The sequence below is a fragment of the Sorex fumeus genome, unplaced genomic scaffold (assembly GCF_029834395.1).
Source record: "Sorex fumeus unplaced genomic scaffold, SorFum_2.1 ptg000039l, whole genome shotgun sequence".
Taxonomy (NCBI): Eukaryota; Metazoa; Chordata; class Mammalia; order Eulipotyphla; family Soricidae; genus Sorex; species Sorex fumeus.
The window spans coordinates 10467141-10493895 of NW_026606096.1; the positions used below are offsets into that span (position 1 = coordinate 10467141).

Here is a 26755-nt window from a genome sequence, read left to right on the forward strand (position 1 = left end):
AGATATCTAAAACTTAGCAGAAATAAATGAGGTAAACTCGTGATGAGTATGATCATACATATTTTGGCTGAAAATTATGCTTAGGATTGGTCTTCTTACATGTTTTTGTTCATTATGGCTTTTTAACCATCAGTTCTCACTATCAAACTTTTGTAACAAAATTTTTACCATTCTTTTGAGGCTGGGTTTAACTTTGATTCCTCCATAGAGACTTTCTTGACCATTCCATCTTCTGTGATCACTCTTTTCTGAGTTCCTATAGCCATTCTATCTTCCTATAGGATTTATCTTCTATGAACTGTTTCCTTCGATGACCATGTGTTTTCCTCTATTCTATTCTTCATCCAATGTCTGATAGATCAATTATAACATTTGTTGAACAAGAAATTTCCAATTTAACTAGGCTTCTCAATTGCTCTAAGAATTCCATAGTCAAAATCCCACATGGAAAATAAGACCCTTTGAGTCCTTTTAAAAGAATTTGACCAGGGGGATATAGAGATAAATAATACAAAAAAATTACCTGACATCAAACATATTATCTCCTTCAAGTGAACACATCAGAAAATATTCCATGTAAGCAAAAGCAGTAGTAGGATTTCATTGAATAGTGCTTAGGGACTAGCAATTATGAAATAATCTTTAAACTTAAGACTAAATCCCAAGCTAAGATTTTTTCTCTTGAACAATAAAGTCAAAGTTGCAATCATTTTTACAGTACAAAAATTTTATTTTTTGTTAGGATAATTTAAAGTTTAAAACTGAAGTAGACATATTCATTTTACAAACAAGATATTCTTTCATAAGTAAGACCATTAAAAACAGTAAACAAAAAAGCCGTCTTTACAAAAAGCTCTGTGCATAGCAACTTTATACTGTTTATAACTGACAAAGCAAAACAATAAAATGGAACTATACAGTTTGAAAATGAGAACTCACTGTACAAAAGGTAGGGAAGATAATGGTTTTTAAACCATGCATATTGAAATGTGCAAAGAAAAACTGGGAAAAATTATGATGCTATAACAAAAAGTACGATAAATAATGAAGTAAATTGTCCCTTTAAATGAAAAATCTTACACAGCTCCTCTTACAAAGATAGGATATAGTTTGTAGTTACCTATAGAAATACTCATATTCAAGTGGCACAAAAATAACCTGGGACCAGAATGATTTAACAGCAATGACTAAAGAGGACAGAGTAGCTTTGTTTTTAATTTATTAGTACACTAAAAATAATCCTTACACACATTTGTACAATTAAATAGATTTGCTGCTGTCAAGGTTCTAGCTGAATGATCAGGAATGTCTGGTATTTAGTTACGCACATTTTTCGGTGTAAAGCTACCAACAAATTCTACAATCATTTTGAAGACAGTACTGCACTCATCTTCATGCAAGAGCAAAATTCACAGATTCTAAAAGCAATGCTACTTAAAAAAATCATTTCCTTATGTTGCATTGGCTCAAATCCAGGTCTAAACATGCTTAATTTTGATCTGCCTTCACATTGGGATGGTACACCACACTCCCTTCTCATTGGGTTTTTTTCACTGGGAACTTTCTCAAGTGGTGTGTTTCCCTGTATTTTGGTATGTTAAGTCCTGGGTATGAGGGACTATGCGCAGAAATTATAAGCACATCCGTTTTCTGAAACCTTGGATTTTCATGTGCATAGAAACAGTATTTAGGTCATATTGGAAAATTCCAGAATAGATTAAAAAGCAAATGAGATTGTTAAGGGTTCAATAGGTGGGGGGGGATGTTTCAATGGGAAAGGGGAAACTCATGAAGTCATCTAAGATTGGCTCAGATGCATTAAAGATATCTTTCCATAAGAGCTGTATCAATTTCTAATGTTAGAAGCCCAGCCGAGAATCCCAAACGGCAGTCTATGTAGAGACTGCACTGTGATGCCAACAAGTCAATAGGGAAAACCCTAGCCTGGAAAAAAAAAAGCATGCTTATTGGCAACCCTGATGAGTCTGGGTACATCTCGAGGATCACTTCATTTTTCACAACTCAGTCACTGTTAGCAACTGTTAAGAGGACTCTTCTTTAAGGAACTAGTCTCAAGAGCTGGGAGAATCTGTTGCAAGACTGGGTAACTGCTTAGAACATTGATGTCTCTAATTACTGACCCTACCAAGAACCTGAAATCCCATTTCCTCACAGATCAGGAGAGGGATTTAGGGCTCTTTTCCATCTCATTCTTACCTGGAAACCGTCAAGTGATTTTCAAGAGAATTTAATGTCATGACAGTGGAAATCTATAGAGAGAAGAAAAAATGTGGACACGCTAAGATTCAAGAAACAGAGTCATCTTCTTCAAACCATGTTTTCAAAATCCTCTGATAAAACAGGAAAAAAAAAACCTTAAAAGCAAATAGATCTGTCAAGCAAGTATTAAAGAGGCTGCTTGGCTGGGAAAGTTGTGTGGTTTGAACTCATATTTGATATGAGCTACTTCTTTCCCCAGGATACTCAAAACCCGGGGTGCACTAAAATATGGTAATTCTCTGCATTGATCGGGGGAAAATGTAGATAGCTAATAGAAGCTTTAAAAAATTCACAGAGTGAATAGTAAAAGGGACATAGATACTATTTAGAAAGCAGATGGAGCTGGGAATGAATGATGGGTGTTTATGTCTGTGCATGGACATTTTTGTTTCTGCATCAAGTTGTTCTATAGGAATCTACACAAGGTACATATTCTTGCCCATGGGTCAATAAAAGATGGAAAAAGAAGGGAATGCAGGACAGGGGGGTAAGAGTCTAGTAAGTAACTGAGTAATAATCACACACTTTTTTAACCTGTTACTACGTGTTTGCATCATTTTCATTTTACATCAGGAAGAGAGTTTTTTTCTCTTCCAAAAGGTCTTAATAACTACTTCTACTTACAATAAGTTACACGTTTATTTATTTAAATAATTGTAAAACATTTTAAAATTTTTCCCTTTTTTTGTTTTTGTTTTTTTAAGAGATTAAACTATAATCAAACACACATACAACATTTCATCATTCAATTCAGGTTTCATTTTAAGAAAGTCTTCCATGCTGGTACCCTGTTTTGTTCAATTTTTTTTCTGCATAAACTAAATTGGTATCTGAAAGGCTTCATAGAAAATAGAAACTTTCAACATTTTTTCCTACAAAGAAAAACAAATAGTATCCAAAATATTAAGCATGAATTGTTTGCCAATTTTTTTCTTAAATATTTTACAAACATAGGAAGGTGGTTCTCATAATGTTCATAACAAAGAATTGCATTTCTGCTTTTAGCACTGACTACGTCAATGATATCTTTTGTCCTTGTCCCCAAGACAGTCAGTTTGTGTAGCTATCATCCGAGCTACAGGACAAACATGAGACCAGGTAAGATGCAGGCTCCTTGCATACCCAAATCTGTCCATTATGTTCATTTTGGGGCTCAGCTCTCCCCACAGAGCTCAGAGTGCTTTCCTCATTATTGGTCCATCAGAATAAGTAGTTTTGTGCTATAAGAAAGCAGTTCTTCCTCTTCTTTACATCGGGGGCACCACCAGACCGGTCATGGCTGTAAGGAAAGAGAAAGGCACGGGAATGAGACTCAGAGACTCTTCATGTTGAAGTCCACAAACCAGAGAGCTGGGGCAGGGTATAAGGTTGATACAAAGTCTGGTAAAATTCAGGAAAAACCCTTGAGGACATGGGAAGACTTTTTCTCCAGGTTTATTCTTGCAAATTGCCTATTAAAAGCATCAAAGAATTCAAATAGCAAGTCTTTGAAATACAGAAAAATGATTATTGAAGTTTTGCTTAGAAGGCAAGAATTATATTTTGCTTTGCTTTATATTAATGGGGGCTTTACAAGATATAACAGATAAAAACACAAAAGCTAAATTGCAATATATATGACCACTTTTCATTATTAGACATTTGCACTGCACCATGTAGATTACATAGATTACACAGAGCCAAATCACTTAGTTGTAACAGGAAAATGGACATAAATCATGTCTATTAAGTAGCTTACTAGGCATTTTTTATAATAAATTTGTTTTTTAAATGCTGGGTATCTATCTTGCTAAAATTTAGTTATAGGTATATTGTTTTTCTAACATCTTTTGGTGTACACAGCTGATAAGTGATACTCATTCTCTAATGAAAGTCAATCTACTGGAATAGAAGAGTTAATTTAGTTTCATTTAGTTTCTAATATGGGAGTTACCTCAACCTCTGCTCTTCACCACCTACCCAAGAGCAGTGTCCAATGTCTGTCCTGTATAATCAAGTAGATATGAATGAAACTGCTCAGGTGGTATCATGTTCAAGGAATTCCCTCAATAGGTGAAATTAAGCAGAACAATAGAAGGTGTTCCTCTGCCCTTGGGGCTTAAGTGATGAACCCACAGAATTTTCACATGCATGGAAATTGGCAAAATCAAAACTTTAAAAACCAACTAGAATTTGATTCTGAGTTTTATTGTTTAGAACTCATCACAGTGGCATTTAGTGTGTGGTGCTTACTAAACTTAGAAATTTTAGGATTACAATAAATGACCAAAATTCTTCCTGCTTTTTCCAATCTTTGAATCTTCCCCTCTTTTCCTCCCTCCCTCCCCCATCCCTCTCTCCCTCTCTCTCTCCCCCCCAGTTCCGCAGCCCTCCTCTCTTCTCCGCCTCTTCTCTCTGTACTAGCTATTCTCTGGCTAAATTGTCAGCCTTCTAGTTCCCTGCCCATACAGCTTTTATTGAATGTTTGTGAGATCTGGATTAAGGTCTTACACAGCTAGCAAAGCCTTAATTATTTTTGCCTGTATTACTATATATTGAATCGATGTAACTTTTCAATAAAGGCAGTTCAATTCTGGACACTCCCAGATGATTTGGAGATATAGCAGCCTTGGTAATTATCCCGGAGTGTAGGAGGTTTTTTAATTTTTTTTTATTTTATTTTATTTCCTGGAGGGAGCTGGAAAACGAATCAGGCATAGAGTGGATAATATTATCCCAACAATCTATACTCATCAATTGTAAATGCCTGATGAATGAGGTGGAGGGTGGGCCAAGAAATGGAGCACTTGGAGCTCACTGTCAAGATTCTGATTTTCAACTTCAACTTGTCTATTCCACTTAAAACTCATCAGCCTCTTCCTTTTACTGAGTCCTCTGAGAGTTGCCTAAGGAGTTTATTAAAAGGGTAGAGCTGTTCAAAGAACAAGATCCACTGCATGCCAGAAGAACAACAGATCTCACCGATTTCCCTTGTTCCTAGTCTCACATCAGGCACGAGGTGGGCTGGATCTCTGCTACATGATGGCCCTGCCTTTCTGCTCGTAGAAACCGTAGTGAACAGACAGAAAGCAGAATTTAAATGGAGAAAAAGTAAGCATTTTCATGGGGGTATGGGTGTGCATAATTGAACTCTGATTGTCCCGATTTGTTGAAACCTTTGGCATTGGGAAAGCAAGAATCCCCTTTTGTTCCAGGTGGAGGGCAACAACAGGTAAGGCTGGAGAGAGGGTGTGCGTGATTTCCACTGCTGCAGACTCAGGCTGTCAAAGCCAGACCTGGAGTCAAACGTTTGATTTCCAGCCACCAGTCACTTGTTATGTGGCCTAAGGCAAGTCACTTAACTAAAACTTGGATGACTGCCTCCCTGCAGTCACCTGTGAGGCTTCAGATAGTTTGTAGAAAGTAAAAAGTGCTCGGTTCAGCCTCTTGCACCAAGAGGTCTTTAGGGGGGCTGGCCGAACATGCCCTCCACAGATAACCCAGACCATCACCCTGTCAGGTCCAGCAAAGAGCTTCTCCAGGAGCTACCTCCTCAGCACCCATCACCCACATTTTCACAATCCCATATATCTCAAGAGAGATGGTGCTTATCTTCCCTGAAAGCCCTGGATTTCTTCATTCCAAGATGTCACTGTCTTCAGTGTCTGCTGGTCTCTCTTCCTCTCTATCATTGAGGCGTTTTGTCATGTTGGCCTTGAGTTTCTATTCACCATGTTCTACATGAGGAGCAGCGGGAGTCAAGGTGTCAGAAAGGCAGCCTTTGCCAACCCCTGGCTTCCTCTTTGCGCTGCATAAAATATTCATGACCTTTTCTGGATCTTCATCCAAATTGTTCCATGTGGATCCTTGTTCATAGCTCTTAGTTTTTCTATTTAACAGAATTAGAACTTAAAGCTCTAAGAAGTAATAATTTTGTAGAGAATCACAAAGCGGTAAAAGAGCTGAGCTTGAACTCCAACACATACCTGGTATAGTCAGGTCCACCATCCTCACTCCATGCATCACTGGACCAACTAGGCCAAATGGTTCAACACTCAGACCCAGCAACATGGTAATGCTTAGAATCAGAGGGCTGGCTGCCACCAAGGTCGCACCTGGTGGTCTCAGGGTTGTATGAGGCCCCAATTATTTCTTCTTAAGGTTCAGATCATCATGTAAATTTGGGGTAGGGGATGACCATAAATTATAAAGAAGCTTATGGCCTAATAATGAATCTATTGAAATGAAAACTAGAATCTATGCCTGTGGATAACCAGCTAAATTGTCACATCTACACCATCAAGATTGTACAGATCACAGCCTAATATAGTGATTATGGTGAAAGAAGCTGAAATGACAGAAGATCCTAGAGTAGGTCTTTTAAGGTCTGTTGTGTCCTCATAGGGAAATCTCACAATACCAACTAGGCTAGATGCTTCAACACTCAGACCCAGCAAAGCAACACGGTGATGGTTGGAACCAGAGGGCTGGCTGACACACCTGGTGGTCTCAGGGTTGTATGAGGCCTCAATTATTTCTCTCTTTTTTTCTTATCTTATTGGAAAATAAACATAGACTCCTACCAGTGCTCTGGGTCAACTCCAACTACCAGGTGTCTTAGGTATGCAGCAAGAGGAAAAGGAAGGTTGACAAGCCACAGGACCAGTGAAAAAACTTATCCTGGCATCTCTAAGGGCTGAGAGTCTGGAAGTTCTGAGACAACCAGTTCCCCTTCTCTGACTCATACTCATAGACAACAGAATGTGGGAAATGTGACAAATGGAAGGCAAGCTACACTTTCTTTTATTTAAAGTAGAACTAAAGGGGCTAGAGTGATAGTACAGTGGGTAAAGAGTTTGCCTTGCAGACAACCAACCTGAGTTTGATCCCCAGCACCTCATATAGTCTAGTGAACACCACCAGGAATGATTCCTGAATACAGAGCCAAAAATAAGCTGGGTGTGAACTCCAAACAAAAAATAAAACATGAAAAATATAAAGTGCAACTGAAATATTTATATTTCCTAGAATGCAGAAGGAGCTGTATTCTTTCTGTCTTCTTGTCAGACCATATCATATCATATCAAGGAAAACCTGAATATCGGGTTAACTTTGATCTGACATTCTGCATTGGAAAATAAAGCCTGAGTGATTCTTCCTCTCTCCATTTGGTTTAAAAGTCCTGACTAGAACCAAAGAACTTTTAATAGGAAGACAACATCATAGAAGTGACGATGGGTGGGGAAAAGTTACAATAAATATTCAACAATTGTTTTCCCTTTTCAATCTGGATATGAAGCCATCATGCAAAATATGTCTGAGTTCACCTCCTAACAATAAACCTATGGTGCTTGATGAAAGTCAGAACAGGTTGAGATGCTTCGCTATCGGCTGTGTCTGTTTCTCTATGGTCAGACATCTGGATGAAAACCAAACAAAATACTCCTCAAATATATAGTCGCTTCTGACTGCCCACATTTTGGGTGGCACGTAATCCAGCTGCTTTGTTAAGGTAAAGGTAAAGGTAAAGGCCCTCCCGTTGATCGTCGATTTGCTCGAGCGGGCCCAGTAACATCTCCATTGGAGACTTTGTTGTTACTGTGTCTGGCATATCGAATACTCTCGGTAGCTTGCCGGGCTCTCCGAGAGGGGCGGAGGAATCGAACTCGGGTCGGCCATGTTGGCCGCGTGTAAGGCGAACGCCCTACCCGCTGTGCTATCGCTCAGCGTTAAGTTGGAAGTAAATGAATTTTCACAGACCCATCTCTTCTAAGTTCTGGCTTTCAGATATCCTTTCACAGTTTCTGTTTAATCATTTGATGTCAAGGGGTCACTGTGGTCTCCAATGGGAAGGAACCCAATGTACCTTCTGGAGCTCCACTCAGCCACAACTGAAGAAGGTTTCTCACAGGCATCCCCAGAAGATCAGGAGCCTGTGCAGTCTCCTGAAGCCAGGAGGCAGAGGTGCTAAAGGACAGTACAGCTCTTCAAGGTTCTGTTGCCTTCAAAGGCTGTCATCCACCAGGCCTTACCAAACTTCCGCCCTTTTTAGTTTCATCAGACACTGTTGTTCTAAACGTTTTCATGTCAAGACTTGGAGAAGCAGCTTAAAATAATGTGGGTCGTCAGGATTTCTAGTGTTCAGCAGTTTCCAATTTGCTCTTTTGCCATCAGCTGCCTCCCATTCACAGCGAGATGATTAGATTCTCATGTACTCATCACATTTGTGTTACATCATGTCATATTACATTTAAGAATATTGCTCAAAAATGGATTTGACGGGTGATTTTGTTCTTAGAAGTTGGTTTTTTTTTTCTCTTCCCTATCCCACCTCTGATCAGGCACCTGCTATCAATTTGACTAGCATGGAACCAGAATTCTCAGAACTTGCTGTTTGCTCCTGATGGATCCTATTCGTTTGAGCCAAGGGCTGCACTGCAGATGATAAACCAATTAGGTAAGGAGTAACCACTGTACGGCATCAGATGTGGTGGCCAGGCACCTTCAGTAAACTGTGGCATGGCCTTGAAGAGAACAAGAGTTCAGACCCACTCGGAGGATACGTGTGGCTCTACTGCTGTTCATTCTGTGACCTTGCAGAATTATTGGCCGACTTCTTTGTTTTTCCCTCATCATGCAGCTGGAGAGGGTGCTAGACCAGTTGGACAAACCATTCCTGTGCCCCCACGATGAGCACACCAAAACATCTCTTGGTAGGAAAACAGAGATACGAGAGGATGCTGTGCTGTTTGCTCAGATTTTGCTGGCCCTGCAGCACACATAGCATGCTTACTCCCAAAGGGGCAGCTTTGCTTACCTCTGAATCCATTTCCATTGCCACTGGAGCATGCAGGTGAAGGGGAGCCTTGGGGCCTGATGACAGGGGCAAAGGCACTCTTCTGTTTGACAGCAGGAAAAACCGAAGAGGAAAACGGGAGAATGGAGGACGTGCTGGAAGATCCAACAGTGGGGCTTGATGACATGACTGGAAAGCAAATGCACAATCCTCTTAGAAATGGGCACAGCTAGGAGTTACATTTCTTTTCTTCAGTACACACATTCTGTACACTCACGGAGAAATTAATTTGTTCCAGGTATTATTCCAGATTCCAGATTACAAAAAGTTGAATGTGAAAATGTCCCCACCCTGTCCAGTGGGAAGAATAGAAATGTATACAATAAGCAGGGCAGTCATCCTACTGGAAGGGGCAACAGATGAAGAAAACACGGAGGGCAGAGCGCTCTTCTGCCCCAGAACTGGGCATCAGTCACCAGGAAGAGATGTTTGAAGGGTCTTAATTCATTAGTCAAAACATAACATGAGGACTAAAACCAATGTCTAAAATGTAGCTATCAAATGTATTCAAGAACAAAAGCTTCTTTTTTTTCCATCCTAAAAGGAAGACCTAACTGGGATCTATGTGCTTTTTTTGGGAGGGGGCAACTTTCAAGGTGCAAAGGCTTGACCTACAGCATGAATATCTTCTCTGTAAGTGTCATTTCTACAGGCCACGTTCTCATAAAATGAGAAAGTTTATTAGCTTTCAGGAAATGATCTTCTCTCCCTCTGCTTTCAGAACTCTTGGGAAGTAAAGCTGAGAGTCAGCTTCTTTTGACAAAGCACGTAGGGAAACAACTCCGATATCAACAGTACTAGTATTTTAAAATTACTTTAAAAAATAAAAACAAAAGCTAACTGTTGCACTTTTCAAGAAAAATAAAATCAATGTACACAATGAAGTATTTCATCTTTTAATGTGGATCTGCCATTAAGATATAACACTAAAGTAGATGATATTAGCTTATATGCTCAGGTTACTCAACAAAGGAATTGACTAGCATTTAGAAAGGTAAAATTATTAGATATAGAATTGCATAATATCAAGCCAAATTTTAGGAACTTACTTCAGCAGAATCTCTAGGATTCTCAATGAAAGTCACATGACTTATTTTTAAAATTGCTGGAACTTAGGCAAAGATCATAGTAAATGTAGGATTGCTCATTTTTGTACTCTCTCTCTTTTCTCTCTCTCCCTCTCTCTAGCCACTCAGCTATATCACGAAGAAAAAATTTGAGAGAAAAAAAATATGCCTTAGGATTCAAAGACCAGGTACAAAGTGAATTGAAGATAAACTCTTCTGAGACCCTATAAAAGTCATTTTCCTCCCTTCCATTCCTATAAACATATACTTTAAGATATTCTATGCTCATACCATTTCATAATGGCCATCAAATATCATATAACGTGATAACCACCAATATAACATCTTTTATAGCCAAGCTGCAAATCAAAGGCCTCAAAGTTTTTCTTTCCCTAAAAATATTCGGTAGTTTTTTCCTAAAAACCATTTATCCTTAGATAGTCCTGATTTTAAAAATTATACTGAATAAATATTTGAACATTGAACACCCTTCCTTGAGTAATACAAAAAAAGTAAAATGAAAAAGTAGATAAATTCCTAAAAGAAAATCATGTACTACCTGAAGATACAAATGGAGAAGTTGTGCTAATATAAGACAGGAAGCTAGAGTATGGGATTACGTACTTGGAATAGATCATGTTCATAGTTTCAAGCAAAATCTCTTCTAGTCTTGATTTTAATATCATTGAAATAAGAGGTGTCAAGGGGGAGGAGTCTCTCCCCTTTCCATGAGAAACTAGAGGTCAAAGAAAATATAAGAGCCTGGGGGCTCTGATTCTGATCAGAGTCCAATCTTTGCTATCCTATATGATCCATGCAAGCATCAAAATCACCCCTTTCTGTGTTTGTAACAAAAAACCTCCCTAAAAACATACAGTAGAGAAAGGTTTTATAATGTGACAGATATACACACTTGATTCTAAGTATTTACAAATTTTCTAATATCAGATCCCAAAGCAAGTTTCATTAGATCAAATATAGCTATAGTTCAGTGGAAGAGATGTCACCTCAAACTTTACAAAATGACACACAAAAAAATTTTTAGCACTACATGGGCACAGACATGACCATTTAAAACACTTTTAATTATAAGATGCTAAATTATATTCAAGGTAATTTAAAATGTAACACGACTATAGTAGAAATCCTGCAAGGAAATTTGTAAATGCAAACACAATTTCTATGTTATTGTTTTAAAATAACAGTGACAATGCAACAGCCAAAACATCTTGCTAAAGTTTTAGAATTTTTTAAAAGGAGGGATTTATCTTAACAGATATTAAATTTTACAGTATGTCTACTTCAGTGTAATCAGAAAATAGTAGCATATAAATAGGCAGACAAGTCTTTGGAACAAAATAAAGTTCAGCAACAAACAAGGTCTTTTTCTGAGGGTACAAATGAAAGGTAATACTTAATAAATGTGACAATTCAAATTAGTGGGCAATGATATGCCTGACATTTTGAGAATAAATTGAGAGTGCTTTCTCATGTAAAACATTGAAGTAAATCTAAGTGGATTTAAGAGTTATATGCAAAACATGACTTCAAAGGTACGTGTAGATATATTGGGAGGTTATATCATTTACATGATTCTTTCAACCACAGTCTAAACAGAATATCCCCGATAGATCTGCCAAATAGCAAAATGCTGCTGTGACTCATACAGGCAAATGACAATTCAGGAAACTTATTTGCAATAACTCTGGAGGTCTGTTCATGTTTTCAATAGCTAATAATTAGAAAAAGAAAAACATTCCAACAAAAAGTGAGCAAAGTACATGAAAGCAAAGTCAAAAAAGATAGATAAAGATAACCAAAAGACCTTTATAGACCTATAAACGTTTGACTAGGTTAGTAATAAAATGCTAATTAAAACAGTAATGAGATATTATTTTCCACGTACAAAATTGATAAAGATTAAGAAAAAATTAACAGGGCAGAGAAACAGATATTCTTCCTGTTCTAAGAGGAGTATTAACCTCTCTGGAGGGACTTTGGCAATGCATACCAAAGTATTTAAAATGTGCATATCCTTTGACCTGGTAATTTCATTTCTAGATTAATCCCAAGGAGATAATCATGAATGGGTAAAAAAAACTTTTTCAAGGGCGTTTTTAGAATCATGAAAAACTGAGAAATAATTTTAACCAGCAATTGGGTTAACTACCAAGTCCATTCAAAGGAATACTAGCAAATATTAAAATTAATCTTATGACTATTTAATGACATAGAAAGATATCCCTTCTTTCTAGGTGAAAAAAACAACATATACATCAAACCCACTTGCTACCTTTGTTTTACAAAGTGAAAGTCAGGAAGAAGGTGATATACATTTAAACTTGTAAAGTTGCTATCAGCTGATGAGATTATACCTGCTCTTAATTTTATTCCTATTTCTTGTTCATATTTTCAAATTCCTTTACAATGAGTATGTTTTATTTTGGGTAATGAAATACTAGTAAAAGCTTCTAAAGATTTAGATGTGAACTTTGTATTTCCTTTTTTCTCCCTCTCTCTTTGGGTCATACTCAGCAATGCACAGGGGTTACACCTGGCTCATGCATTCAGGAATTACTCCTGGCAGTGCTAAAGGGACCATATGGGATGCTGGGAATTGAACCTGGGCTGGCCGCGTGCAAGGCAAACGCCCTACCCGCTGTGCTATCGCTCCAGCCCCAAATTTGTATTTCCTTGACAAAAATAGCTATCAGCAACAAGCACGATAACATTTCTAAATCATTTTAATATCCATCCTTGATTAAGTCCTTTATCATCTGTAAAAGAAAAATGACTAGCGTACATTGTTAATAAAACTAAGGTTACTTGTAGAGAAAGCTGGCGGAGGGGTAAGAGTCAGGTAAGTTTATTAATTGCAGTTGACTTTTTGATGCAAAACCACTCCAAGTACCCGTTTTCTGGAGGTCTGCATCATTGGTAGATATCGTATTTTTGTTTGTTTCAGTGGACAATGGCACCACACCTAACAGTGCATAGGAACTACTTTGGGGCACTCACAGATGTGTTTGGGGACCATGCTGTGCCAAGGGTGGAACCCAGGTGTCTGGCATGCAAAGTATGTGCACTACAAAGGCTATATATTGTCTTTGAGCTATCTGCCCCGCCCATGGTGGATAATATAAAGACGAGGATCGTGTAAGTGAGTTTGGTAGTGTTGTGGCTTTTCTCTTCCATTGCATTCATTCTGGCCGAATCCTTTTTGTGCATCAGAGTGGATACTGCACTTTGTCAGAACTTATCTATCCATGCCTGGATGGTTATACTTTAAAAGTTAACAATGGGCTACGTCGGCATAGATATAGTGTGTCTTTTTCTTTTTCTTTTTAAAATACATGCTTTTCAAATTGTCTCCGATGAGAATTTTACCACTGTAAATAGAATTCTGATTTTGTTTTCTAAAGACCATAGGAATATATCAAAATGTGGAAGAGGTTGTTGTTTATATGGGTTAGGGTGGGGCGGGGGCGGTTGCTTTCTCTTTAAAGTAATTTTCATAGCTTCTTAGTTCTCTATAATAATCATTTAGCACTACAATATAAAAGTGTCTTGAGGTTTATTTTTGAAACTGTGATGTTGGGCCTCAAGCATAGTCTAAGTCTGTGTGCGTGAAGCAGGAATCCCGGAGGACCCGTTGGATTCCTGCCTATATGGATTCTGTCCCAAACTTTAGATTTGCTTGGTGGCTATTCTGCTTTAGAGGAAGTGATCCCAGGGGTGTTGCAGGCTGGTTGGATAGCCCATCTTTGGGGATACCATTTTAGGAGAGTTAATCACACATACTCCCAACTGAGGATTCCTCTGGACATCTCTCTCTCTCCATGGAGAGAGGCCAAAGCACAGGCAAGCACGTCTGGCCCCCAAATCTCTGTGAACATAGGATTTAAGAAAAAAACCACTTTTCTTCTTATAAGGATTGATTGGCTTGCACAGTCCCAGCTGGAGCTCACCGGGCACATATCCTCCTCTGCATCGAGCCATTGCATTTGTTGGCGCTAAGGGGTCTGTCAGCATTTCATTATAACCCCCTATTGTCAGGGGTTTAGAATTCAGCCATAAAAACTTGCACTGAGCTGGAACTTGGCACACACTGCTACCGCCAGGAAGTGAAGTTTGTATGTGAAATTGAAAAAACATCTGTTTGGCCATTTTTGAAGTGGTGTGAGAGCGAGAGCAGTAAAGAGGCAGGGTTTTTTGACACTCTGTGTTGGCTGTACTGCAAGTCAACTTGACCTAGAGGCTTGGCTTTATTTCTTCTTAACATCTCTGGCAAGAGACATCTCCATGCCATCGCCTGGTATCAAGACTTGTTTGAAAAATACAATGAAAAATAAAAGCATAGACTAGAGGTTTTTGATACAGGCAACTAAATTTATGAAATGGTTTCCCCCTGTTTTTTTGTTTGTTTGTTTGTTTGCTTGTCTGGGATTTTCTTTGTTTTTCATTTCAAAGACAAACTCTTAAACTGGTTAGAAATACACTGGTGGTGGATGTGGTGCTGGAACTGTGTGCATGAGAAACCATCATTAACAGTATTGTAAATTATAAAACTTCAATCAATAAAAACAACTTAAAAATTTAAAACTACTGATCAGATGCTACTAGAACAATCTTCATGGAATTGTTTGTCCCTTCATAATTGAGAAATATTATTGTAATGAATGCACTGTTTGGAACCTCCATCCATCAACTGCAACTCCTGCAAAATCCGCATTGTCTACAACTCAAAACAAAGATGTAAAGGATCACACAGACACAGCAGAAGCAGGGTTTGTGTGATTCTTTGCATACCTCTACTATGCCTTCCACTCCTGATTTCCTTTCCTAGTCTGTGTTTGCCCTCTTGTTTTAATGGTGATCTGAGGATCTGGGGGTTATTACTTTCTTGGTGGCAATGGAAGTGAGTGATCAAAGGATAGTGGAGGACAGAAGGATTCCTTCTACCAAATGAATTGTTTAATACAAAAAAATCTTAAGTAATTAACACCCAACATTCCTAATCTCTTTCTCTCCATTTCCTTCTTGCTGCATCTCTTCTATTCCTTCTCCCTTACTTTCTTTACCCTTCCTGCCCTCCCACTCTCCCCACTTCATCACCACATAATACACTGTATTGATGTATCAACAGTTTGGGGTTGACAAAAAAAAAATGATTTCACATGTTTTGACCTAATACAAATAACTTTATTTATCTGTGTGCAAATAGAACTATGTGAAATTGGCCTTTGGAGAAATTAAGGGAGGTAATTTTGTATGGTTCTGCCTAATATTATTAGTGTAAACAAGTTAAAATTTTTAAATTACTGAATATTTAAATGCATAGTTTTCTCATGTTTTCAAGTTCTCTATTTCTATAGATCAATTTATAAATCCATGAGCAATTCATTTTATAGTCCTCCATATTTTAGAAGGAAAATAATAATCACTTTTATTAAATCCATGCTCTGAGGCACTGATAGGAATTGTGTTGGTTATAAGCTCTAATGTGGAATCCAAGGGGCAGAGAAATGGCTCAACAAGCAACTGGGCACAGGCGTTGCATGCTGGAGGACCGGGCTCAATCTCCAGCACTACATAGTCCAACACTGTCAGGAGAAACTCCATAGCACAGAATCAGGAGTTGCCCTACACAGAGCATGTGTGACTCCAAACCTCCCTTCCTTCCAAATCTAAAAAGTACATGAATGACTTTATTGTAATCACCGTGGTTGTATGATACTATTTACATTAGGGCTCTCTTATCCTTGTATCATTTATAGGGCTGGGAAAGACATGGTCCCTATTGCATAAAGGTATCATCTCCACAAGGAAGTCTGGGAAAAACCACTCCAAGATCTCACCAACAGAAGAACCAGGATTGTCCTGACTACTAAAAATTTAAAATTAATGTGTGGACAGAAAAGTTTATAATACTGATGCATCTCTCTGCTTCACCATCTTGTACGATCAGAACAAAATTAATGACATCCTTAATGATAATGAATTCCCTCCCTGCTGGCTTTAAGTTTATCTAATTTTCCTAAACATAGATTTTTCTTTTATCTATGTTTTTTGTGGTTTCTATTTTAAATTTTTTACTACCTATCCACTAAGTAATATTCTCTAAAATATTTTAGAATAAGATAAGTAAGATAGATAAGAAAAGAAATCATGCAACACTTTCCTAAGGAGTATATACAGATGGTCAGTGGGCATATAAACGTGTTCAGTATCACTTCTTATTAGATACATGCAAATAAAAATAACAATGATCTATATCATCATACCAGTAAGAAACTAGTGAGAATGGCACAAATAAAGGAACCTATAAACAACCAGCATTGGTGGGGATGTGGTGAAAAAGGAACCCTCATTCACTCTTGGTGGGTATATCATCTGTTTCAGCTTCTATGGAAAATAGTATGGATATGTCTCAAAAAGATAATAATAATTATTCTGTATGACACAGTGAATATGCTATGTGGAATATATCCCTCAGACAGACACAAAAACATGAATTTAAAAATATATCCATACACCTATGTTTAGCACAGTGCTTAGTATAAGATCCAACTAAAGAAATAACCCAAATATTCAGTGAAAGATGAGTGGAAAAGAAGTTGTGGTATATATACACAAAGGAATAGTATGCAGCTATGGAATTAAAGAGTATCATTTTAAGTAAAAATATGTCAGAGGAAGAAGAATAAAAACTGTAGCTTATAGAAAACAAAAGATAGAATTATACCATATCAAAAATGATAAATTTTAGGTACTGAATTACAAAACTCAAATTACTAAGCAATGTTGGGGGCTCGGGACAGGATACAGGAGGGAAGAGGAGAATAAGAGGTGACATAAGGACAGTGGTGGACATTTTGCGGGTGGTGAGGTGCATCAACTATGTATAACAAAACCATACATGTTAACACTATTGTAAAAATGGTACCTAAACTATAATGAAAACAAAAACCAAAAAACTAGAGAGTGATGCTAAAAAAATCAAGCAAACAAGTAAGCAAGTTTGGTTTTTTTTAGATGACTCTGATCTAACTGATTTGGACAATCAACAAATTACAATACAAAACTCATGTTTCCACAGTTACCAGATTTTAGTTGTACTAGCAGTAGCTAGTACCAGTTACTACCATTTAACTACTTGGCAACTGCATCCTTATCACCTGGTGTAGAGCACTAAAGGTATGAATTAGGCTTGCTTTTCAAGCACGTTTTTCCTTGAACACGTTTCTTGCTTGCCTGTCCTGATGTTTCTTTGCTTACTGATTTCCACTCTAGAGACCTGTGTTCTCTCTTGAACGCAACACTTCTCCCTTTCTCTCCCCTCACATCTTTCTAAATAGGTTTCAACAAAAACTTTCTTGCTTCACCAAAACATAAAGCATACGAATCAAAGAAATAATCCCTAAGTCAACAACAGGTGAGTGTCCCCAAAGGATGAAAGACTAAGAGAGGCAGCTTCCAAATCTTTAGATGTCTCTTCTTGAGCTGCAGTAGAAACACCCCATGCTGTTCTTGACTTTCACTATTCCTGGCACCAAGGGAACAAGTGTTGGAGAAAGAGGCCCTGATTATAGCACTGCAACAAGACTCAGCATGTCAAGTGACTCCACTCAGGCACTTCAGTCATTCCATGCTGGGTTTTCCCCCTGGCTTTTAGTGTTTCCCATCCAATTTTTAAAAAATTCATATTCTCTCAGGCTCCTCAGACCATTGGGAGAGTTTCTGTCTTAGCCCCTAAAACCATGTAAATGAGGTTTCATAACTATTGGGAGCACCTGGCTTGCTACTACCTCATAGATTAATAATAAGAATCTCTGTGTCTATATAACACATTCTTTCAAGTAGTCCAGTGTCATATCACTAGGGAATATAGGGAGAGGAAAGCCATGTAACACACTAAGAGTGGGATCTGGGGTCATACACTAAAGAACTTAAAATCCAAAATGTTATGTCCAAAGCCTTGCCCTGCTTTATTCTATGTGATCTTAGGTAAGTGTTAACTGTGCATGCTTAATCTTCTTCATCTGTAACCTGAGACAAGAACCCTGACCTGAGAAGGTTCTTCTGAAGATTAAAAAAAATCATTACACTTTAAGGGTGTACACAATGTTAACTGAAACAGAAAAAACAAAATCCTAATTTCTTATACACATCTACGCAAGTCGCATTTTACTGTCTCCTTTAAAGGAAAATAGTTCCACTCGTTTTCTTTCTCCCAGAAGGTTTTTAGTAATAATTTCACATGCCCAAGTTTAGCTATGACTAGAGAACAAGAGACAGGAAATTTCATCAAGAAACTGGGCTACTTCTCCATGAGTCGGTCAGATAAATGAATGAAATTCTAAACATAGATGAGGAGAGCTGAAGAGATGGAGAAAGCACTTACTTCCGTAAGGGGAGCCGGTGGGGGAGCCATTTAGAAATCCTGGTGACCCTGGCACGCCCAGATTGGCCATGGGGACATTGCTGTAGCCATTCATACTATTACTGGAGGTGCTGTAATTAGACTGCTGGGGGGTAGAGCTGGAAGAGTAGCCCCGGGGAGAGATGCTGCTTGTGTTGCGGATATATCCTGGATGACAAAGAAAAAGCCCAAGTGAAGAAACCAGTACCTACATGGACAGTGCACTGGGTTTCACAGGTCTACCTGACCCAAAGATTGTTGACTATCACCCAACAGAGCTAAAGTAGCTTGGAATTCAAGTGGTTCATTTTAGCTTTTTTAACCTTCCTTTCTCTTTTCCCGTCAAGTTCACATTGCTAGCAGGCCCCCTCTGCTCTGCTTTCAAAGACAGTCAACATCCCTGACTCTCACCAAGGAGTTCATGGCTAATAGCAGCATCTAGAGACATCCCCCCAAGTCACATTTTACATAACACTGGAACCCCTTAATGGACATTCCTGGGAAAATCATTCTGTGGTCAAATAAAGCTTGCCAGATGTTTCATAATGATGACATTCTCAAAAATTTGTATACAAACAGCCTAGAGAATACATAATCCAGTGTAACTTTGTAATTTAGTGTTTTCCAAATTCAACTTACTGTAGCATCTTTTCTGATCAGTGGGGAAAAGGCAGTCTTAAAATATCTCAAGGGCCACTGGTATTCTGCAAATCACAGCTTTGAAACTGGTAGGACAAGGTTGTTACTGTGTCTTTGGTAGGGATAGGAAACATTTTTCATACAAAGAGTATTAGAAATTCATCTAAATGAGCTGCTTTTTATTGAGAACTTGGAAGCATTGGCAACTGAGTGGAATGGAGGAGGGGATGACGAATCCTCCCTAGCCTTCTGGAACCTCAATGGAGAAATATCACCTAATATATCATGAAATAGCCCCCTTTGGATAACTGTCTCTAAGGCTACTTAGGAAATGATCCAAATTTGAAAAACCAAAGGATAATATATGTCCTAACTACCCTTTTGTGGGAATTCACCCTGAGCATGAGAATGAGAAATTCTTTCACATTAGAGGCATGAAATTGGAAATAAAAATAGCCAAAGTTTAGAACATTATTAGGAACATCTACATACTTTTAAAAAGATTCTTTTCTTAGGTTAGCATATTAATAAAAATCAGCCTCAGTGACTGAAATTATTACATGATATCCTTTACATGTAAGAGCACAGCTAACTTTTGTTTGTATTTGAGATAACAAATAGAATTTACCCAAAAATTCAAGTCATTCTCCCATTATTATCAAAATTTATGTATAAGAGATTATAATGACAATAACTCAGCTTCCTTCCATTGTTCAATTTACTATCACAATAGATGTATAAACTATATTTAAATGGTGCCTATAAATGTAATTTTAGTAAGCATAAATCATTCTAAATTCATAGTTGTCCATCTCACCCTTATATGTCGCCAGGTAAGAAGATTACACATGGTATATAGAAAGCTTAGATGGTTCTTAGGAATGCACTATTATTTATTATCTATAATAATGTACTACCTACAAGGTTGAGATAATTCAATACATCGTTGCATTGCTTATCAGGGGGCACACTTTTTAACGGTGTATGAATCAAGCTTTAACTTCTTTCACTCCAACAGAAGGAATCTTTTAAATGGGTATTTTGTTTTTTTTTAGTTTTGACTCCGAGAAAGGTGGTACCTTGATTATTTCCCTGCGTTGACTCGGAGATGCTGACTCCAAGCTGACTGCCGTAAGAATTGATTCCCATCATGCCACTGTGAGCTGGAGAGCTGGAGAGAGCTGGGATCTGACTAGGGTTCCTGGGGACACTGTAGAGGGCTTCAGCAATGTCTGCAGCTCGCTTCAAAATGATATCCTACAAAATGGCAGGTTGAGGGGACAGAAATACAGTTCAAGGGTTAAGGTGCTTGCCTTGAACATGGCCAACCCCACTTTGATCCCTGGAAATATATTTGGTCCCTTGAGCACCACCAAGTCTGTCCCACCCCTCCCCGCAAAATGGCAGGTTGAGGTAAAAAGTTTATGATTATGAATAGGCTAGATAAACCCCAAAGTCAATACAGTGTAACAAGATGTGAGTTCAAAACCTGATTATTATGTGGTGTTCCATAGAGGGCCTCCACTAGATCTGCAGCTCTTTTCAACAGCATTTCCTAGAAAAGGGAAAATAAAGAGTTGAGTAGAAGAAAATGTTAAAAATGAATAAAAATTGTATTTAAAAATCAAACATCCAGACATCTCCCTAAAATGTAAATAACTAGATAAGGGGTTATACATTTAGTTTTATAGGTAGAATATAGCTGTACATATACATTCATCTATTATAATGTACAGGAAATTCATCTCCATAAATGACTCCATAAAGGTTGTGCTATCAAAACAAAAAATAGCCAAAGAAAGGATGGAATTGATTAAAAATTTTAGTGGTATATTAGGTTATTAAAAACTACTTTCAGACCATTCTTTTTAAAAAAGTTGGTAGTCTAATTAACCAAATATTCCTTAAATGATTGATGATCTGTGTGTCGCTGCTTGCCAAGGAGTTGTCCAGAGTACTGAAATTATCTTGGCAATGCCTTCTGTAAAATTTTATTCTAAGAAAGATGAATTATTTCAATAATACCCCCCACCATTCACTTTAACAGAGAGAATTAGTAATCAGTAATCCCTTCTCTCTCATTTTGTGCTTTCTACCTCCTGTTTTTTACAGCCTTTTAAATTGCTATTAACCTACTTTCCAGATATCATCTAATTTAATGGTGGGACTGGGGATTTTTCCAAGAGGAAGATAAAGGTGTGATATAGAGGCAATTGTGGTGCTAGAATTTTACTCACAGTATAGAAAAGTAATTTGTGTGCTTAAAATGAGAATGCAAATTTTTAAATTTAATAACTTCTAATGAATGAAATACCTAATACATTGCACATTTGAAAATAAAGTACACTAAAATAATGGACCATAGTCATGTAAGAATTATAATATGCAAGTTCATTTAAATGCACATCATAGAAATTTTATATAAGATAATTTTTGTATTAAATGTATATTTATATCTTATTTCAATAAATGCTTGAATATAGATTGAAGTGTGCTATAAATTAAGAGAAAATAAATTTTTACTTAAATTTATAGGAATTTATACTTTTAAACAACTCTACTATTAGTTATTCTCATAAAGTTGAAAATGTTTTCTAAGTTAAACTCAGAACACATCTGTTTTACAATTTTCAAATTTGTTCAGCAATTAATAATATGTTTTATAAGTTATTTTACCTAAAGCTTAGTCAAACTTCAACATTTAATTTAACTATGCAACTTAAATTGAAGAATTTATCTAAGTTTGCTGAATTTCTATAAAAAGTTTTTATATATCAATTTACAAAGCATTTTACCTTAGCTAATCGCTCTGGATCTCCAGGGTGCCTTGGAATGACTTTCTGTAATCTCTGGAAGCCATAATCAATGGTAGGTTCATTTAATGCTGAAAAACAAAAGTCTCTCTTTGAGTATATATTGATCATAAAGATAATCTTCTAATCAAGTCCAATTACAAATAAAAAGAAGGCTTATATTTTAGATCTATTGATTCATATTTTGTGTAATCAAGATTTTGGCTAATGACATTGGTTAATTCACACTTATATCTTTGGGATTCATGGTAGTTTAATACTTTTTCATTGAGTAATAAAAAGCAATTAAATCTGTACTAGATAGAAAATGATAATTTAAAAGGAAAATAAATTTGCCTAGTTTTATTATCAAGATTCAAATGTGTTATTTAAAATACAAGCACAGCGGGTAGGGCATTCGCCTTACAAGCGGCCAACATGGCCGACCTGAGTTCGATTCCTCCGCCCCTCTCGGAGAGCCCAGCAAGCTACCGAGAGTATTCGATATGCCAAACACAGTAACAACAAAGTCTCCAATGGAGACGTTACTGGGCCCGCTCGAGCAAATCGACGATCAACGGGAGGGCCTTTACCTTTACCTTTACCTTAATATGCAATTCATTGATCTTCTACGGTACAGTGAATAATGAGCTATTTATAACTCCTAAAATAATTTTGTTTCGGATGTTGTCTTTAGCACAGTGGGTAGGGCGTCTGCCTTGCACGTGACCAACCCAGGTTCTATTCCTCTGTCCCTTTCAGAGAGCCCAGCAAGCTACCGAGAGTATCCTGCCTGCACAGCAGAACCTGGCAAGCTCCCCGTGGTGTATTCGATATGCCAAAAACAGTAACAAGTCTCACAATGGAGACTGGTGCCCACTCGAGCAAATTGATGAACAATGGGACGACAGTGCTACAGTGCTACACGTTTGCTTTAAGATTCAAAATAATTTTATTTGTAAACAAAGTCAATCCTTCTAAAAACATTTTGAAACTATAACTTCAAGATTATCATAATTTATTGTTTCTTCCTTCAGTGAACATAAATTATTTTCTGCTCCTTCCAGATCTAAAATAATCTGTAATAAGTTATATCCCAGTTCCTAACGAAGACAAAAGCTTCCTTTAATTTTTTACATTCTTTTTCACTTTTTCCAATAAACTTATTTATAAAATACATTTCAAAAATTCACTTTTCTGAGTTATTCTTATATATTTATTCATACATACATATAGGCTTTCTATGAATTGTTCCCATAAATCTTATTCGTAAGCATAATATTCTTTCAGAATTTCCAATTATACTTCATTACAGCCACATTTGCTTATTGTCGGTCTCCAGCATATACTACAAATTCCACAGGAACAGAATTTATACTTGTTTTGTTTCAATGCTCCGTTGAAGACAGTGCTTGATATGTAGTAATGTCAGCAATTGGAAAATGCGTAAGCATATGAATGAATGAACAACACATTTCAACCATTTTACCAAAATTTTCAGTTTATTTCTTGTTTCTCCTCCTCAATTTTTAATAAGTCCATTGTTTAAACAAATTAAATTATTTTTATTTTAAAATCATATTTAATTATTATAGCTAAGGTAGTTACAATAGTATTAGGGTTTACAGTATTGATAAATGTTATTACCTCAAACCACCACCAAAGTGCTCAGAACTCCCCACCACTGGCCTTACACCACCTCTAGTCTGACCTTCATACTCCTCCAGAATCCCTGCCCACCCTGCACACTACTTGATAATTACTTTTGTGTTTAATGCCAAGGATTTTTTATTATTCAGGGCTGATTATTCTCTGTTCTGTTTTTATCCCACAAATGAGAGATCATCAGGAATTTGTCCTTCTTATAACTTATTTCAATTAACATGATACTACTCTCCAATTCAATACATGTTGCAGCACCTGTATGCAAAGTTTAAGATTTATAAGTTAATGTATAAAGTAAAGAAAAAGAAACAAAGAATAGAATGATAAGAACCTGCACTTTAGCAGCAAACATAAGAGTCTTTCCTTTTAATTATTTCCTCATGTTTTTAGCATAATAGCTTATGAGTATTTGGAGCTTTTAGTCTATCAGAGCAGCGCACTTTATGTAAACAAACTATAAAATTTTAACATAGAAGTAAAAATAAAATCATCCATGATATCACAATTTTTGAGATATCATTTTATGCTGTCACTGTCCTCCCATTGTTCATCGATTTGCTCGAGCGGGCCCAGTAACGTCTCCATTGTGAGACTTGTTGTTACTGTGTTTAGCATATCGAATACATCACGGGTAGCTTGCCAGGCTCTGCCGTGCGGGCGAGATACTCTTAGTAGCTTGCCGGGCTCTCCCAGAGGGGCGGAGGAATCGAACTTGGGTCGGCCGTGTTGGCTGCGTGCAAGGCAAACGCCCTACCTGCTGGAGCCCAGTTCGATTCCTCCGCCCCTCTGGGAGAGCCCGGCAAGCTACCGAGAGTATCTCGCCCGCACGGCAGAGTCTGGCAAGCTACCAGTGACGTATTCGATGTGCCAAACACAGTAACAACAAGTCTCACAACAGAGACGTTACTGGGCCCGCTCGAGCAAATCAATGAACAACGGGAGGACAGTGATAGTAACAGTGATATTTTATGCTAATAAACTTAAACATGCATACATACTTAAAATTATCCCGGGTATACTATTCACACTGCTTCATAACCTACTTCTCAACCCATTTAACAATATATAAAAAATTTTCCCCAGATTATTAAATATTATTTTATAATATTACTTAAAGTTCCTCCATATTTTCCTTCACATTTATTAAAATTTATTCTAAAATAGTCTCCTAATTTGAGGCTTTTAATGCTATCCTGATTTCTCAGTATTGCAAAAATCAGAGCAATAATTACTCTTTGTGCATTACTCTGTTTCAATTGGAAAATTCCAAGAATTAGAATTACAGTCTTTTAGAGTCAAATAACTCACTAAAATAAGGTTTAAATTTATACTCCCTCTAGCAATGAATTTGGTCATCTTAGTTAACATTTCTTTTCTCTTCAGTGAGGTTGAAGAGCTTTTTCTTATGCTTACTGATTTCTGTTACAAACTGCATAGAAATAATTTTTGCAAAATATGTACTACCATGATTTATCTTTATTTGTATTTTCCTGTTTAAAAATTAGATATTACATTAAGATTTCTAACACCCAGTCACCATGTTACAATATCATTTTCCAATCTATCCTTAGGCATTATATGTAGAAAGACTATCTCAACTCCAAGATCTGATAAATCCGTACATATACTCAAATATGCAGTATGTAGGTGTTTTTATATGCCTAAATGAATTTGGGGCTCATGCCCTGCAGTGCTCAGGGATTAATACTGGATTGGTGCTCAAGGATCACTCTTTGTGTTACTTAGAAGTCTGTATGAGGTATCAGGGATCAATCCTGGTCAGCCATGTGCAAGGCAAATCTCTAGCCTGGCTTAAATGACTTCTAAAACAAAATCATTGAACATATTTGGATTTTAATTTGTTGTATTAACCTTTAGAACACTATTTATTAAATGACAAACTTTTCATTCTGCGTCATTGATTATGTTTCTATTATGGTATAAGAATCACGTTCTTACGCTTATGATATGTTTAATAATTAACAGTTTAAATGTCTCATCCAGAATTATGAAATCTTTTAAAACTAAATTTGCTCAACTATTCTTACCTATTTGTTCTTCTGGATGAGCCTTGGAGTACTTAAAATTTTTTTGATTATATTAAATAACTAGATAAAAATATTAAGTGATCTCTAATATTCATAGTCCATGAATTTTATACCTCTCCCAATGTTTTATTTTTAATTTCTTGCTATATATTTCACTTTTTATTATTTTTGTGATTGTGATTACTCTCTCACTATATTTTTTAAGAGTTTTACTAGCATCTATAAGTACTCTTTTTCAAAGTAGGGTTTTTTCCCCTCATTGTTATTGGGTCATCCTTGGCAGTGGAAGGGTCCAGAGAGAACTGTCAGTTTTTATATACCCGTGCAGGCAGCATGTGAGAGAGTAGTGTGTAACTTTATGTGGTTTCATTATTAGGGGAATCAGCAAGTAAATATTAGTTCTTAATTCTGTTTCCACTATGAATTTCTATAAACTTCTGTTTGAAAACTGACTCATGGGTCTACTGTCAAAATTAAATGAAACAATTTATATAATGCTTTCAACTCAGTTCATAACACTAAAAAGACATTTAAGGGAAGGTAAATATGTTAGTTTAGCAACCAATCCCTTAGTTTAATCAATTTTTGCTATTAATTCTTAGGTTTTATGCACCCATGCTATCTAGATCATTTTTCTCCTTATTAAGAGAACATTCAATCCCATTTAGTTCTCTAATCCCTTTTTCATGCTACTAGATTTCACAAACAGTATCAAAAATGATTTTAAAAATAGTATGTATTCTTGATTATTTTCTTTTACATGTAAATGACACTACAGCATTACTATTTATAATAGCCAGGATATAGAAGATTCCATTGACAGATTTGAATTAAGATGATCTGGAATACTGTAATGTACAAAGAATAGTACTGAGTTAGGAAAAACATAAAATCTTGCCATTTGTGACAAGATGGGTGGAACTTGAGGGGATTACACTAAGTGAAGTCACAAGACAAATACTAGATGACTGCATTCATCTGTAGAATAGAAAGAAACAAGCAAAGGA

At 36.9% G+C, this 26755-nt stretch overlaps 1 protein-coding gene across 1 annotated transcript in view; it reads right to left on the minus strand.

Annotated features, from left to right (window-relative positions):
* Positions 1 to 716: 716 nt before the first annotated feature.
* The window catches only part of EBF2 (EBF transcription factor 2), a 207920-nt gene continuing 181881 nt past the window's right edge, over positions 717 to 26755 (minus strand). The window contains exons 11-16 of the mRNA XM_056119136.1: positions 22039 to 22127; positions 20733 to 20798; positions 20323 to 20500; positions 18587 to 18772; positions 9077 to 9244; positions 717 to 3559 (exon numbers count right to left, since the gene is read on the minus strand). Of these exons, the coding sequence (XP_055975111.1) occupies positions 3528 to 3559; positions 9077 to 9244; positions 18587 to 18772; positions 20323 to 20500; positions 20733 to 20798; positions 22039 to 22127 (719 nt within the window). The 3' untranslated portion in view covers positions 717 to 3527. The remainder of the gene's footprint in view (positions 3560 to 9076; positions 9245 to 18586; positions 18773 to 20322; positions 20501 to 20732; positions 20799 to 22038; positions 22128 to 26755) is intronic.